General features: G+C 36.9%; 1 protein-coding gene across 2 annotated transcripts in view; it reads right to left on the bottom strand.

Annotated features, from left to right (window-relative positions):
- Positions 1-18,053, bottom strand: part of EDIL3 (EGF like repeats and discoidin domains 3) — a 221,630-nt gene that overhangs the window by 52,201 nt on the left and 151,376 nt on the right. For both annotated transcript variants that reach the window (XM_050329114.1, XM_050329115.1), the window contains 3 exons: positions 17,215-17,396; positions 1,327-1,482; positions 110-254 (listed from right to left, as the gene is read on the bottom strand). In XM_050329114.1, the coding sequence (XP_050185071.1) occupies positions 110-254; positions 1,327-1,482; positions 17,215-17,396 (483 nt within the window). The remainder of the gene's footprint in view (positions 1-109; positions 255-1,326; positions 1,483-17,214; positions 17,397-18,053) is intronic.

The following is an 18,053-nucleotide window of genomic DNA, read 5'->3' as shown; positions in this document are numbered from 1 at the left end:
GACTGACTATGTGGACAAACTCAGGCACAAAGAAAACTACATTTTGCCAGGGATAAAACGTGTGCACAGTTTAGACCTGCCCCGTGCTTGATGACTGCAGGAGTCCCACCTGTGAGTTCGCAGCCCAGGAGCTCCATTCTCAGCGTGCAGTGCCTCCTGCACACCTGAGGGTACAGTCGAATGTACTGGGACTTGATGGGCGGGGTGAAGGAGTTGGCGTAAGGGGTGTTGTTGTCCACGTTCCCACGGAACACCTGTAACAAAATAGCACACTTACAAAAACATGCCAGGAGGATTAATGGAGGTTCAGATAATTTCCTTGTTTTGAAAGCATCTGTTCTGACTACCCCTGCAAGCTTTACCCAAATAGCAGCTGTTTCGGCATCTCTAGTGCCTGACACAAGTTTTTGAGCACTATGTCCTGCCTTTAGGTCACATCATGACATCTTTGAACCAGGGCTTCTATCTTGTCACTCCCAAAAGCTGAAGCTATTAATACAAGTAAATTATGCCTTCTTCTCTAATTAGTGTATTAAATAGTCCAATTCAATCTGGCCTGCAATTATTTATGCTGATTAGCATTTATTTTTTTCCCCTCTAGTTCAAAAACCTGATCCAGCTCCTACTGAAGTGACTGTAACCGTCCCACTGATCACAGGGGGAGCTGAATTAAACCTATCAGCATTCTTCTATTCACCCCTCACTCTAACCAGATATCCTTGTACTGTGTTTTCTTCCCTCATTATATACCTCCTCACACAGCATTTTAATTTTCTAATAGAGAAGCTATGTCTAATGCTTCACAGTGTGTTAGTTCTGTGTAAACTTACACAGTAAAGGTTTTTTTTTCCTCCTTTGTATGCATGACTCTATCAAAAATAATTGGTAACTGTAAACTGTAAACACATCCCACTGGATGATACTGTTTGTGCAGCACAGAGATTAGCATTGATGAATGGGTTCTGTGTTTTCAAGGGTTAACGCTAATCTGCCAGTGTAATAAAACTAAAGTGAAAACAGAGTAATGAGTAATTACTGATAAACTAATTAAAATGAAAATCAGTTAAGTGCAATAAACAGGATTATTCTAGCTTGGGGAAACAGTATTTATAAAACCATCAATTAAAGTATAAGAAATTCTTAGCAGACAGAGAGTGCAAATTTGTGGATGCTATTTTTTTTTAATTCAGAGAAAAATAATGACAATGAAACCTATATCATACTTCCAGGCAATTAGGCTTATGTACCACTGACACCTCTTATGTTTTAGCTTCTAAACGCAGCTAAAACATAAGAGGTATTCAGATACAGATGACTTAATCTTACCATATCTTCCTTTGTGCCTTTTACTTTGTACATTGTCCACGACTTCCCGTCATTACTGTATGCAATTTTATAGGATTTTACATATTCTGGACTCCCAAGCCTCTTGGCACCTTGAGTTATAACTCCAGTGACTCTCATCTTCTTCTGCAGGTTTATCTGAAATAACAGTACGTTTTTATCACTATCTGAGGGACACAATTCTGATCCTTCATTCCTTTGATTCTTTTTTTCTTTCCTTTCTTAAATGACAGGAGAAAGCATAGCCTTAACATTTAAATTACTACTTTTACGCTTGCATTAATTCCTTTTATCTTTCATTACTTTGATATACAAATGCACACAATGAATGGAAAAGAACTGAACCAAAAGCCTGGACTGTGCTTATTTCATGTGTATGGGTACACATATAATATATACATATATTATGGTTATACAGAATACTACTGGTGTATTATTGGGATATTGCATATTTCTGGCACAGAGGGTTACTGTTATATATATTTTGTTCCTGAAAGGTAAATGCAACAGCATGATAATTTACCAGAGGCTGTATCTTCTGTTCTATTAGAAACCAATTTGCAATACCATACAAAAGATCCTAAGTTAAATTCAGGTAAAATTTCTTTGTGATGGTGAAGATACATGGAAGATCTGAAAGCAATGAAGTATACTTTTTCTTGATTCTCACTGAAAATTCATATATCTACAGATCAAGGTTGTAATTCTAATCCTAAAACAGTCAATAGCAAAATATCAGTTAGTGGATGTGAACATGCCCTGTGTACTTGTCTGAGTTGATGGTAATACTTCAAAGTACAAAATTAAGATGTTCAGAATCAACAAATCAAGAGCTCAACAGTACTCCAACAACCTTAATTTTGACTTCTTTATCCATCTATGTACATGGAAAGACAGCTATATTCCCCAAAAGTTCAGAATGTGGTATTCAAACCAAAAAATGCTGGCACTGTCAGCTGTGATGGAGCCAATCTGTGGCAGCTACATTCCCACCCCTGCTGGGCAGCTGAAATCTACAACTTTTGCACCAAATGAAGCTTAACAAAGAGCTGTCACATCATGAGAGCTGAGTGCAAGTGTGTGAAAAGAGAAGGTGAATGGAAATACTGGAGAGCAAGCAACTGGGACCAGGTAAATAATGCATTGAACGATGTTAGCACTTGCTCCTCCAAATGAGTCTTATCTCTGCTCCCCAATTAGTGGAGCTGGCCCAGTGCAATCCCCACTGTTTGGAATAGCAGCCCTAGCACAGGTAGATGGGGACTTGGAGACAGATCAGGTATCTGCTGTCCAAACACCTTAATCTCTTTATTCTTTGCAGTGTGGTTTGAAGACTTTCTCCCCCATGGTAATATAATCTAACCTTTATTAAGGATGTAAGATGACCAGACTTCAGTGTTTCAATATCTCACTGTGCACACAGTGGGAAACGTGAGGGATTGGGGCTATCTCTCTGCCGCTTTTCTGAAATAGTTGGCTTTCAGTGTAGTTTTACCATAGTTCTCCCCATAAGAAATTAATAAGTACTCACAAACCTTCTGAATAACAATGCATATTTTAGAGGTTTAGACCCATCGAGAGAGGAGAAGCTTCCTATTAAAGACCAGATTTTTTTACAGGATCTTTCCCACATAGACCAGGGAAAGCTGAGGAACATTTTCAATTCCAGTGGAGAGAATGGACTCATTCCAGGATTTTAAACAGGTATAAATTAGAAGAGATCCATGCCTTTTTACAGTCTTGAAAACCTTCTTTTCCCTAGTTCCTGATCTCCCAGAGGGGAAAACAAACCCAAACAAATATGTTATATTCGTAAAAGGACAGCTACAGAGACTGTAAGTCCCCTAACTACATTAAAAATATAGTTAACATGGAATAGTAACCAGTTAAACATTTATGGAAGTCTCTTATGCATATTTCACTCTCTAGATGGAATTTCAAAATATTAATAAACAGGCATTTTTTTACGTATTTACAAAATAATAATGAAGTGAATACCATCTCCAAAAACAAATTAGAAAGCACATTCAAACAGACCAGTCATTGATTATTTGCTGACGGGTAGTAACTTCACATTTCACTGCATGGGAAAAAGAAGGTATAATACAGCACCAAATAAATTTTCACTGATCCAGTGATGCATATCACTAATATTCTTTCAGCTTAACTACAAATTTTTTTTTTTCCAGATAATAACCTTGGGGAGTTTCTTCAGATGAGAATTTTTGGGGATTCTTTTCTCTCCTGTTTACCCACAAAGAGCAATTTTGTAATGAAATCATGACTTTAATCACTGGATGACCTATTCCCACACTGGCTCCTTTCTCCACCCCAGTCTCCACATCCAATGCACAAGAAATAAACCACTGCACTTCAAAAAGCAAAACAATGACAAAAACCCCCCACCTAACAGTAATCTCTCAAAGAGTTTAATACTATAGTTAAAACTAAAAAAAAAAAGAAAAAAAAAAGGCCCACTGAATGAAGGGAAGATTTGGTCACATAATCACAAGAATGAAAGCAAAAAAATCTAATTTTTAAATAATCATTTAATATACATCCCGATAAACACACAAACAGAATCTTTCTTTTCAGAGGAGTTCTTGATCAGTACCCATCCTCCAAGTCACAAACTGAGGTTTGCCTTTAAGCATTATTGAACTTAATATAACATAAGAAATAAAACCAGGATGACTTGTTTTGCAATTACACCTCTCTGTATACTGTCAATGTTTGCAGGAAAATCCCAGTGAAGCAGGGGTTGTGGGGTGAAATGTTTCCAAATACCTTTGGCTTGCTTATATAGAAGTCCCAACTACTCTAATGTCATATTTTGGAAGCTCTGGTAGCTCCTGCCAGTGCATATGGATACAGCAGAAATTAATTGTCCCTTGGGGTCTTTGGGTCCTTTTATGTGTTTTAAATTTTTCAAGCAAGAGCTTAGCAAAAATTGTAATATTACAACTGTGGCAATGACTATAACTAAGCACGGGATGAAATCTTTCTTACTTAATGTACTTCAGTAGGAAGCTGTGAAGAAATGTGAACTACCTCTTTTAGCAGTAAAAGCTTTTCCAAAGGTGTTTTCCTGTGGCCATTGTGAAGAAAAACAGTTCAGAAAGCTCTGCTTTGTGGATTCAGATCTGGGATAGAAAGTCATATATTTTCATTACGTGGGTGACTGTGTTTTAAAACAAAGAGGTGAAAGTCACCAAGACAAGAATAAGACCTTAACATATCTTTTCAGAAAAAGTAATAGCTTATTTACTTATTAAGGATCCCTTATAATTACCTAAACGAACAGGACAAAAATCAAGGATGATAGAAGATCATTGTTTTGAGGAGTTTATCCCAGTAATTCAAGCAGTAATGCACAGTAAAAACCTTGTAAGAAGAAGATACTTGTGTAGACATTTGAGGAATCAACTTAAAGAAAATAAAAAGGAAAGAAAAAAAAGAGTCTGATCACTTTTATCAGCCCTACTTAAATTTAGTTTTATTTTGAGAGCAATGAATTCAGACTTGACACTTGACCTCTGTTCAGCAGCAGCTCAGGAGTCTCCTGCATCCAGTAACTTCCATGGGACCTAATTCACCCAGCAGTGCAGGGTGTGCCCAAGAGCTGGGGAACAAAATCAACTCCTATTAATTTAAGAAGTCCCTGAAATTTCTTCTAATCCTGTTCCTTTCAGCCAGCCCAATACTCCCAATTCCATGATTAGACAACTTTGATGATCCCAACAGGTTACAGAGTCATGGCCTTTCCCAATAGGAGGAGAAAAAGTTAACCAGTGAGCCATGTTTACTGCTGTCAGCATTGATTCTATAGGACTAATTATCTATTAGACAATTTTCACTGCTATAGTAATGGTTTTGACTGCAATGACTCACTCAAATCTGTTTTGAGATGCTAAATAATTCAGTTGTCTACACTGATGAAGACATATCAAACCTAAATTTTACTGGAACCGGAAAAAATCCATATTGCAAAGAAAACAAAACAAATGAAAAAGAGTGTTTCCCCAAGAGAAAGTGGTAATATTAGCAAGGTAATTTTCTATGAGTTCCTGTTGATTGTAGAGTGTACCATTTTCAAAGGCAGTTCAGAGCCAGTCCTGCAAATTTACATGTGTTTGTGCAGATCCACTTGTAGCTGGGAGTAAATGTGGGAGCTTGTTTTCTCTAAAGAGTCCAAAGGGTTCCACAAAACAAACACCATAAATAACTTCTCAGTGTGCTTAACAAACCTTAGAGCTGTAGGAAAAAAAAAAAAAGACTAAACTCACAATCATAATATGTGAATGAAACTGAACAGCAGGGATTAGGGACAGCACAGGTGGAAGCTGTTCATCTCCCTCTTCAATTTGTGATCAAATATCAGTATGTTCAGTTTGCAGAAGCTATATACTTGACAAAAAAAGATAAAAAACCACCAGGTTGCACCTGTCTTATCTATATTATTACATAATGGAGAGAAGAGGGACAGAGTGACTCTAGGAAGACACCCTACCTGATGCTCCTGGACAGAATACATAACCATGTTCCCCTCCTTTGTTGTCACTCTGTTAGCAACAATACCACTAACACTTCATACAAAACAGGTTTACCTGAAGTAATCTTTAAGAGTAAGATTGCCAGAAATGCTCAAATTAAAGTCTTCATGAAACCTTGGGTTTCTGAGACTTTAAATATAGTTTTGCATTCATAAACAGAAATTAATTTCATGGAGAACTAGGGTGTTTACCTGTTTCAGTTATGAGATAGAATAGCATTCTCATAAATAATTCTTTGTCTTTTCTAGCACAAAGTAAATATATTTTTACTGCTACTCACCATTACTTATATAAAAATAAGATTGAATAAGAAATGAAGGTTCTACCGGCATTAAAAGGTTTATTACAACAACCTTTCCCTGATGATCTCATCAGTTTTTGAAGGATTGAAATGTAATCTTTTCTGTCTCTTTTTTTTTTTTTTTTTTTTAAGTCATAATTTCAACAGGGCTAGATAGAAAGCTCCCACAAAAGCATTTTGGGTGAAAAATAGGGACACTTGCCAATAGAAATGTTTGTAATAAACTCTGGAAAGCAACAACCTGAGACAATTCCTTTGATATTGGGAAATTCAGTGAGTCTTAAAGCTCCCTCCCATGCTTCCTTTTCAATCTCCAAGCTCTGGAGCCCCTGAACAGAGCTGAATACTGCTGTTTCATCCTGATGCCACATTAGGAGCTGCAGAGCTGGACTTGCATGTGATGAGGAGTGGGGAGGTTGCAGCAGGTCACTTACTATTAATTTCCCTGTTGCAAAGCCCTGCTGACACCCGAGCACAGGGTGTTCATCTATCTTTCATGTCTGTGGCTTTTTGATACTCTCCTAATCAGCACTGTCAGCAGAGCTGCTCTGGATTTAGTTGAGGGCATTAATGTAGTCAGTACAGTGGCACTGATACGTGTTTTAACTAGAGCCCAGCTCAGCCAACACAGTGATTTATCCATGGTAGCACCACAGCTGCTGCTGACATGATGGAAGAAGGACTGTTACATGGAGAAAAGCCAATATGTTTTACCTTTTAATATTCACACTGCAATGTAAATTATTGACTTCTAATAGCCTAGGAGAACTAATACGGTTGTTTGATACAAATAATAATTTCTAACGTGACTGTAGGATTGTACGTGAGGAAAAACAAGTGAAATACTTTTATTACGTATTTACTTTATAGAAATACTTCAATGTGTATATTTATAATAAATATATACTTAATATATAAATACTTTTAAAAAAAGTTTCTGATCCCAAACCACTTTGTTTCAGTTAAGTGGATGTGGGTCCAGCAAAGTATTTTCATAACTCTGCTATTAAAACTTCTGCAAACTCATCCTCCTAATCATGTTGTTTTCAGTCTGTCACACCTCAAGGTAACAACAGTCTCACAGCTTTACTGTACTCAACTACATCTCAGCCCCAGCCAATCCTTTAAAAGCTACACATCACTTTTGCCATCATCAAAAAGACTTATTTACATGATTCAAATTAGGCAGGCTGAATCAGAGATGCAAAGTGACCCACTAATTTAATTTGCCTCTCTGTGAAAAGATCAGAATGTAGGTTAAACCCTGCTTGTATAGAAAACAAAAATGCAAAGATTTTTTGGCCCATGAAATGCTAATGTGGAGGAACATATGTTATGGGAATTATCAAAAAACACCTATTTCATTTGGCTTTTGTTGAGAACTTTCAATTTATGCCTCAGAGAGTTTACATAATTAGACAGAATAAAAACTTGCTTAGTCTGTTCCTTCTTACTATTAAGCCATTATTTTAGTCCCAAAGGTAGTTGTTATGAATGCAATTAACTGGATGATATGAATTATTCAAATACTGGCATGTTGAGACTGTCATCTCAAGAAGAGGCCTATAATCAATCTCATGTCTTTCAGAGGTTTGTGGCCCTGCAAAATTTCATTTTTACAAGGTATTGATTAAATGAGTATTAACTATTTGAAATTTAAGGTCAGCTCAGAAACACCAAGGTCACTTATTGCTATTATTAGTTTCTTCATATACTTTGAACTTGTGAATACTCCTCCTGTCTTTGGGATGCTAATGTCTCCTGGAAAGAATTTCCCAAGAATGCCTATAATATTTCTTAAAGAATCAGTCCAAGAATATGTAAATAAAAATGTCCGAAAATATCTGTATGTATTGCCCCTTGTAACATAGCTCTGATCAGTAGGATTTAGAGGACAGGATGTCAGACTCAGGTCACAGAAACGAACACATACTTTTCTTTTAATGCTACATGAAATCCCCCTTCTTCAGGAAAAAGAAATGAATTAATAAGATACAATACTAAAATCACAATGAAAATATACTCAGACAAATTTCTGGTTGTGAAATAATTTTAAATATCAGAGGTAATTTCTCTTACACACTTTCCATCTGATTTCATGACACTTTGGCAGATGCATTCTGCTAACAACTCTGGTGACAAATATGACCTTCCCTCAAAGCCAAAGAGGACAACTGGAAAAACTTACCATTCTGATTTCATTGGGCTTTGTTTAGGTCCTATGGACCTTCTTAGACAAATAAGTCATAGAATTATAGAACTATTAATGTTGGAAACGACATCCCATGTATTGATTAAATGAATATTAACGATCTGAAATCTAAGCTTAGCTAAGAAACACCAAGGTTGTTTATTGCTGTTATTAGTTTCTTCATATATTTTGAACTTGTGAATACTCTTCCTGCCTCTAGAATGCTAATAACTTCTGGAAAGAACTTTCTCAAATGTCTAGAAGGCTTCTAAAGAGTCAGTTCCTCTTAAAGAATCTCAAAGAATATAGTCCCCTCTGAGCCTCCTTTTCCTCAGGCTGAACCCCTCCAGGTCCCTCAGGTAAGTAAGCAAATGGTAAGTAGGGAGAAAATGTGCCAGAAAATGGCAAGTCTATTGCTCAGATGAAGAAATTATCTGCTTTAGTTTTGAAAGATGGGGGCTAAAGCAAAAACTGAAATAGCAGGGAACATGCAAGAGTTCAGAGCTCCCTGTCCCTGAAAGATTCCTACTGTGAGACAGCATTGCACATTCCCAGCTTATTTCAACACAGTGGGAAATTAAAGCTACTTAGTTCCTCTACCAGAATAAAGTCAGCAAGTGATAATAGTGCTCCCAAATGGTGCACAACCTGTATTAAAATACACATCTGTACTCCCTTTTTTCCGTGGTCAAAGTTATCATAATGAATGTTTACCTACTTAAAATTGTCTTTTCCAAGGAGCCTGGCTGCCACAGCAACCTATTATCCTTGCCCATGCCACCCTTTTGTTTTTCCCATATATCTGCAAGTGTCTTTTCCAGTCACTGTTGGATTTTTTGGTTGTCAGTTTATAGAGGATGAAAAGCACACTAAAGTTGCTGATGTAATTAGTACTTCTGATTGAGATGGGAATGCTACACATAATTAGGACAACTGTTAAGACTATGCCCACAACATGACAAAATTGTGGGTGAAAGACAAGTGGCAAAGCAGGAGTGCATGAAAACAATCCTTCCCACATATATTGCCATATTTGAGAATAATCTGTTAGTTGCTATGAGACTAGTTGTACAGGGAGAGAGGCCAAGGTTTGAGATGGACACAAGAGGAGTGAAGAGTTAGATCAGTACACACACAGGGGACAGGTGGCTTTGTGATGGATTAAAAGACTATGCCACTCAAACAATTTCTTCAACCTCAGATGTTATTACAGAACACAAAAGGTTCGCTCAAATGATTAACATCTCCTGAGCCTTGTGAAAGTACTTGGCTGAGTATTTGTTGAATAATGACAAACACATTCATAAAATATCCTTCATTGTCTTCTGAAATTAAGAATCAAAAGACAAAATAAATTAATTTCTCTATCTACTGTCTATAACTAAAAGTTACCCTTCCATGAGATTGTCCTTATTTATGTCTCCATTTTTGCAAAAAATTCCTCTTACAGAAATTGGCAGGGAAAAGATTAGATTGAAAACATCAAACAGTTCTCGGTTTTGTGATAGACAATTTTTGAAAAGTCTCACTGAAAGACTCAAGGCTTGAACAATGTCTCCTTATCTTAACCACTCTCGGAAGAAGAATGTTCTAAGAGTGCAAGTCTAAAATATGCTTCTATTTTTTAGTCTGTAGAACCAGTGTTTGACTGAAATTAGGTGGTCATTAGGTGAGATGACAAACACATGCCATCATTTCCAGAGAAGGTCAAGAGCATGAGTTTACTGTAGCAAAGAAGGACCTGGGGGTCCTTGTGTCCTGGTCCCAGCTGTCCCTGGCCAGCCACGTGTTCTTGTGGCCAAGAAGGCTAGTGGGATCCTGGGGTTCATCAGGAAGAAAATTTCCAGCAGGTCAGGGATGACTCTGATGGAGCACAGAGGTGGTCCCTTCCAGCCTGACCCATTCTGGGATTCTGTATACAGATGTGTTTGTATCATCACCTCCCCCCCCCAAAAAATGTTAATATAATGTCATGTAATTTAACTTTTTCTTGAACTTTTGTTTCCTGAACCTTAGCTGTAATGAAGTAGCTTGAAACAGCATTTTTCTAGAAATCAAGTCTAGCAGGAGAGTAACTAAAAGTGAGGATCCTTTGCTCTGCCAGTTTTGAAAGCGAGTGCTTAAAAGATGACCTGTTTGACTATCACACATCAGCATAGTATCATCTTACAGATTTAGATCCTCTTCCCAAAACAGGGGGACTGTGATTCCCACACATCACCACCACATAGGTGCTGGGATATCTCTTTTTACTCATGCAAGAAACCAGGTAGAGACACAGTTGTTCATTTCTGTGTGTTACCACTTTCTGGTTTGATTGCTTTTAATATCAGGATGGCAAATGTGGAAAAAAAAGTAAAATATTTAGCTGAAATAGATGGTGTCACAGATGCAGGCACAAATGTGTTTAAAGGTCCTGTTGCTTTGGCCCTTCATCCACATTACAGAGTAATTAAGGAGAGCTCACACACGGGCTGACAGAGCACGTGAGGGATGGTGTTTTCAACAGCATCAAATCTCAGTTGCCATGGGGATGCTGACTCTGAACCGACTGATTTTGTGTACCTGAAACCTCAATCGAAAGTTGTTTGAATATGTCTGTGCATGGGTGTTTGTGTGTATGAGGAATGAAATTAGGAGATATGATATGAAATAGGTATCAAGATATAGGACTCCAGGGAGTTTATGGATGATTGCACTAAGAAATAGGTTCCCAGTCATTGTTGTTTTCTGTCCTTCTTTGAGTACATAAATTACATTTTTGGTCTGTAAGCTAAATGTGCAGATGCTGAGAGCAGACATTGGTATTGAGTTCAGTGAAGTCACTGAATTTATGGCAGGCTTTGGTTAGCTGACCACCTCTTCTAATTCCTGCAGTTCAAAAGTGGGATAGTTTTGAGAGAAGTCAACTGCACTTGCATTATTAGTTTCTGCTCTTCACTGTTAAGGGCTTTCAGGAACTTACTGCCATTCTCCAATATCCTCCAAGGAAATTCTTCAAATATTAAGTCAAATTTTGGAGTATTGACAAAAAAACTTTTAACAGTTTTTTCAGCATCTAACTTAGCGGATGAAGTCTTCCTATACGGTGCACATCATCCTACACAATGACTCTGAGATTGTATTTCATAAGTTTCACTTGGCCACATTATACCAAGATGAGAGCTATATTAATTAATATTAAACATTTAAGCTGTGAGAACAGGTATTTTTGGAGGCTGATACAACAGTAGTCATGAATGAGGAAATGAACTTTGACAAAATGAATGGTTTGACAGATGGCAGTTTGCTTAGAGCTCTTGCCAACAGATGTCTGAATGAATGTTCTGCAAGACCTCTGTGTATTTTTGGTTTTATCATTTCATTAGTAAATAGCTATCACCTGGTGTATACTTGCTCTTTGGAAGCTCTTGATGAGGAAGCTTTTAATTTTTTTTTTCCTTGTCTTTTTTTTTTGAGAAAAAAACCACCCAGGACTTTATGCTTTCCTACTCAGGGGTAACAATGATGGAGCTTAGAAAGTTTCTATTACAAGTACTTTTTTTTTGGTGTTACAGTAGCTATGATTAGGTTTGTGATATTCACAGTCACAGATTTAATTATGCCATGGGACTGCAAGCCCCCAAAATTGTGGGGCTGAGCACCAGAGGTGGAATTGAAACCAAAACTGGTGTGGAGACAGTTGTGTAAAAAACAAAACAAGCCAGAATAAAAAGATAAATTCTACCTAGCAGAAATAATATTCCAATATATTTAGGCTTTAAAAAAAAAAAAAAAAACACATTAGGAGTAATCACTTAAAAAACCCCAAAAAACCAAAAAACCAACCAACCAAAAAAACTCCATAACCACAAAAGCAACAACAAAACACCAAATAAAGTAATTCTAAATTTAGACAGAGGTTTTAGAAATATTTTGCCCTGAAGCTAAGCTTCTGGGGTAAATTCCTTTCCATCCCAGATCACCTGTTTCTATTAACAGTCTCTGCAGCAAGATTATTTACTCATAGTTTCAAGAAATATAGTGAAAAAGTTTTATTAAAACTGTGAAAAATTATTGAAAAAACCAAAAAATATTGTTTATAACAGGTGCAATGAGAAGGTAAAAGTAAATGAACACAATGTGTTTTATTTTGGAATGGACTACTAATATATTCAAATTACCAATAAGAAGTTAGACACCTTTCTGATCAAACTGTTGTATCTCAGAATACAAAGTTTCATCTGAACCTCAGCACATAGTTTCTGAGAAGCCATTTAGGTAATAAATTAGAAAAAGGCAAGAATTAGAATGCTCTTTTCATATATTCTAAATAAGACTTCTAGTTTTTCTCTTTTGAAATTACATTTGACTTCTAAAAACTGACCCCAGAAAAGAACAAAAATATGAAATAGACCTGGAAAAGGATGAATTCTTGGAAGAGGAAAAAACCCAAACTCAATTATTTTGGATATTCTTGTCTTCAATAAAAACTAGAGGAAACCTGAACCAACTTTACTTCCCATTTTTTGACTCTTCAACCAAATGGAGCAGTCCAGTTGTTTTGTAAATTAGTCCTTCTACTTATCAAAATAATAAAATAAATGTTTGAATATTTTATTTTAAAACCTATTGATGACCACAGTGATGCCTCCAGAGAAAGAATTTATGCTATTTTAATGAAAGAGAACAAAATAGATCTCTTATTATTCTATTCAATAACTTACATTTGTATCCAACAGTCTCCCACAACAGCTCAGGTGTTCAATCACATCTCCTACACCATGGCAGGGTACATTGTAGTAAGTGCATTTTCTTCTTCTTATTATTATTCTCTAAATGTAGAGTGTGATCTAAATGTAGAGTGTGATCAAATCTGTTTTTGGTTGCTGTGGGTTAACACCTTGTAAAAACAATTTCCATGTCCAAAAGACCACAAAATTCTTAAAAAGAAGAGGTGGTAGTCTCTTAAAAAAACCCACAAGAAACAAAAAAACCCACCCTACAGGCAGGGATCCTCTTCAAAATTTATGATTTTGGATATGATACAGACATAACAGAATCAACAATCCTACATATCGACATACTGCCTTAAAAAAGGAAAGAAAAAATAATACAAAAATATAGATGCATGCAACGAATGAGCAGAGATGAAGTGAAATCAGAATAAAACAAACCAACAATTCTAAAGCCATAAATGCAAAAGGTCAAAAGAGAAAAGAGAAAACGTTGTTTTTAAAAAAAGAGTTGACAAAAAAGACTCATTACTGGACAAGGTAAGGTGACCGTTTTGGTTATATTTCAGGACTAATTAATGAAAAATAAAAGCATGGGATTTTAACACCACTAAGAAAGTGGTAAGCAGTTCACAGGTGCTGTTTTACCCCAGCTAACTTCTGAGGAGAAACAGAGGCCAGTAGAACTTTAAAAGGCAGATATGACTGACTTTAATTTACTTTCAAAATCATGGACATTGACCCTTTAAATCACAAGCCAATTAAATGCATTGTAGTGCCATTACTAATTACATGCTGAGACTGTAAATTTAAAATGGCAATTTCAATTTTCAGTTCATTGGGAGAACGTAGGAAAATGAAATTACATACTAATTAGTTCATGTGTATTAGACACCTGAAAGATAAGAGCAAAAAAGCTCTGCACTCATTACAAGTGAGTTATAAGCAAAGCACTCAAATCTTTTATTTGTCAGGCTGCATATCAATAAAGAAATTAAAAGACAAAGAAAATTGATAATGATGGTAAAAGGCAAAAATAGCTACAGGCCTGCACATAATCATACTTTGCCTGACTTTGCCCTTTATACATAGCTTCCTCTACAATTTGTCTAGCATTGGAAGCTACAAGAGGGGGAACAGGCTATTGCTTCAGGTTCACTAAGCTAAATGTTCATTTACATTTCCCAAAACCAGACTTTCTGGTTTTGTAACTTTTCCCATTTTATCTCTGCTAAATATTAACACCATTTTTCATGCCTTCCTCTGGACCAGCTTCTTTGTCACTGGGAGCAGTGGAGAAGGTTCCACATGCAGGCTGCTCACAGCAGGGTCTGGGGAGGAGCTGATGACAGGATAAAGTAAAACCTCAAATAGCTCTTTGTCAGAGGTCTTTTCTCCCACCAGACCAGAAGGAAGGTAGCCGGAAACTTAGCTCAAATCAAGAGTGGGTTGACTGTTTTACAACCCCCACAAACATTAATAAAGTGTCTCCCTAGCCAATGCAGAACCTGTGGAAAAATGAGGTGTAGGATTTCTGATTCTCCTCTTCCCTCAACAGAAACTGATGTAAAGAATTACTATGCAGTGCGTAAAGTGTGAGTGTGTGGAGCTCCGTATCCTTGCCAAATCAAAACAGGGTTCCTGTTTCACTAAACAGCAATTTTTTTTCCTACAAGTATCATCCCCCTAAAAATTCCATATTTTATAGTTCCAAGTGTCTTAAAGAGAAAAGTCTTCAGAAATGGAAAAAAAGAAATCCTGTTAAGATTAAAACCTGTGTTCTAAAATTACAGGAAGTACTTTTAATTTTGTTCTGAACCAAAAAAAAAAAAAAAATTGGCAAGTTTTGTAAAAATTATAGACCAAAGTTTATTATGCAAGAAAAGTGAGAAGCAAAAGAAGGGACTGCTTGTTGCTTAGAATACATTAATCATATCACTTAATGTTTCTAGAAAATCCTTACACACTATGGTAGTCAAAATTACAGAATAACCTCTATGAGATAGGAATTACTTAGAGTTGATCCATTATCTCCAAAGAAAAAGAACAAATTGTTCAGAACTGATGCCATGGGCTGAAATTTATAAACACATTTTCTCCATCAGCCCAACATTCCTCCCAGGTAAGAGGACTGGGAAGATTTCCCTGGGAGCAAAGCCCAAGGCAGACCCACGTCTGGTTTGGATACACAATGCACAGGGCCTCCCCTGTGGGTTGCGGCTTTGAAAAGTGCAAAAATGAGTGGAAGCATCAGACCATCAGACATCCCCATCCAGTTCATCTCCCAGAAAAAGATATGTCTAGAGGGCCAGTGCTAAATGATTTTGAATTTTTTTCCCCAGCTCATTTAATAAAGCCCACACTCTAAAGCAGCCCAAAAGCTACTGTAATGCTGACTTTTTCATTATCCATTAAAGTTACATTAGCTTTCTGCTTCTGTGGAAATAATTCTGCCTGAGTCCCTTAGCCTTACTCTTTCCAATTCTTTTTCAATGTATAAATTTTAGACTTCCTAACCCCTCTGGTCTTTACTGATGAAAACTGATTTAAGATACATTGAAGGACCTTTGTGTTTTCACTCTGCAATATATAACAAATAGTAACATTGGCTTTGTTTTCCAGAACTGACAAAATCCAGCACTCTTGCCACCCCAGTTCCAAAAAACTTCATCAAACAGCACTTTGTGTCTGCTCTCCAAACAAGAAAAATGAACAGGTAATCTCTTGTGCTTTTTCCCCGGATAATTTGGGAGCCACTCAGGAAAAATCACAAGTGGTAGCCACGCTATGGGCTTGAATATCTCCCAGGCAATCAGCTGTAGGACAAGAGGGCACAGGCTTAAGCTGTGCTGGGGGGATTTAGTTTGGATATTAGAAAGAAGTTCTTTACAGAGAGAGTGATCAGGCATTGGAATGGCCTGCCCAGAGAGGTAGTGGATTCAGCTTCCCTGGAGGTTTTTAAGAAGAGGCTGGATGTGGCACTGAGTACCATGATCTAGTAATCACAGTGGGGTTGGATCAAGGGTTGGACTTGATGATCTTGGAGACCTCTTCCAACCCAGTTAACTCTATGATTCTATGGTCCTATGAAATATTATGATATGTTCAGAAAGGTAACTTGAAGTAGAGTGTGTCTGACACACCTGAGGGACATTATGGACAGTTCAACTTAGTGCTGGCAGACAAGATGCTCAAATACTGTGTTCACTTAAAGGGAAGCATCCTCTTCACATAGTGACTATCCTGATTAATGCAAAAGGTTTTCCTTTTGTTAGTAAGTATCTAACTTAGTAACCTTTATCAATCAACAGCTGAAATTGCCAAAGCTTAGGCCAATTCATATATCATGAAAACCCCATAGGAGCAAAGAGCTACAGCAATCACTAGATAATAATTATCTTCATTAAAATACTGCCACAGGACTTCATATTCACTGCTTCATGACTTCCACTGAAATCATTTGCTGGGCAGAGAGAAATCCAGTTCACAATGAGGGCACTGCCATTTGAATCATTCCAGCAATAACATCCTTGAGTGGGAATAAGAAAATGTGTATTTTCAGCCCCACGGATGTGGCTGAACTAACAGCTGCTCCAGACTTAATTAAAACACTTCTTGTTACTTCCAGTATGATGCACGTGATACTTACTCTATGTGCCCAGAGCAGCCCAGCAGAGAGGACCAGCTCTTCCTGCAGGCTCTGTTAAAGCCAAAACCACATTAAAGCTCTCTAGAAAGACACCCGTGGAAGGCTGCACATGTCAAAACATCTCTACCATGAGATATTGCTGTGATATGCTTCTAAGGACCCAACTACAAAATGTAACATCTGTGGAAAGCAGCTTCTTTGAATGGAGCCTTTATAAACCTGCTTTACACAGTTTAGAGCCACAATGGAACATATCACATTTTTAAATAAAAAGATTTTTGCATTTGTAAAATCAAGATTGTCACTGCTTTGCAACTAAATAGTCCCTTTTAGCCTAGGCTATGTTTCTGACAGTGAATAAGAATCTAGCTGTTCATTAACCACTTGTCTTCATCAGTTTCTTAAGTGACACTGGCAATTGAATCAAGGAGAATTTTTTCCCCTTCAGCTCCATCTGTTACCTGAATCCATGGCCATCTGTCATTCTCTGCAGCAGTCCAGGCATTCACAAGACCCTTTTTATTAAGCCGTGCATAGTATGGGTACCATTTTTGGAGGCCAAAAAGAGCTCGATGGGTGGACGATGCAGTGATTTGTTGGTTTGACACAATCCCTCCTTCTATGCCTAGTGGGCCAGAGCATCCTGCAAATGGAAAAGGAAAAAAGAAACGAATGAAACTCAAATAATCAACTCTTTTGAGTTCCAAGTAGCTGTAATTACAATGGCATACAAATAGATCCAAAAAGTCATGCCAAATACAGCTTAGAAGGAATTTAAAATACTCGACTAGCATCTTGTTTTTGTAGAAATTAAAGAAAAAAAATAAACAATACTTCTGGTAGGTAACTGTTCTCCTTGTAAAATTAGTGTAATGGATTAAGCTTTTAGTTTGCTCTACCTAAAGAGCTGAGAATTTGACTTTTATGGACACAATGAAAAAAATTCCTCAAATTCAAATATTGAAATGATTGCTAAAAGCAAACTTAAAATTCTGCAATTACTGCCAAGTTCCATATTACTGCTCTTGCCCCAGAGTTTAGCAATTAGCCAACATACCACAAATTGTTATTGCTAGTATTTTTTAGAAATAGGAAACTAGACAAGTTATTGTTTAATTACACCAAAAATATTTAAAGGTCTTATACATTTAATCAGCAATCACTAAGTGTGTACTGCAATGTCACAGTGTTTATAATTTCATGTGTGGCATTCATCATTAATTTATTCACCAGAAATACTTGTAGATATAAGTTTTTTTAAAAATCAAGGTATTTCTGCTAACATTGTTTTCTGAAGCCA

Source organism: Myiozetetes cayanensis, unplaced genomic scaffold (genome assembly GCF_022539395.1).
Source record: "Myiozetetes cayanensis isolate MyiCay16 unplaced genomic scaffold, myiCay2020 scf4, whole genome shotgun sequence".
NCBI lineage: Eukaryota > Metazoa > Chordata > Aves > Passeriformes > Tyrannidae > Myiozetetes > Myiozetetes cayanensis.
The sequence above is the reverse complement of the archived record's forward strand: the minus strand, read 5'-3'. Positions and strand labels throughout refer to the sequence as shown.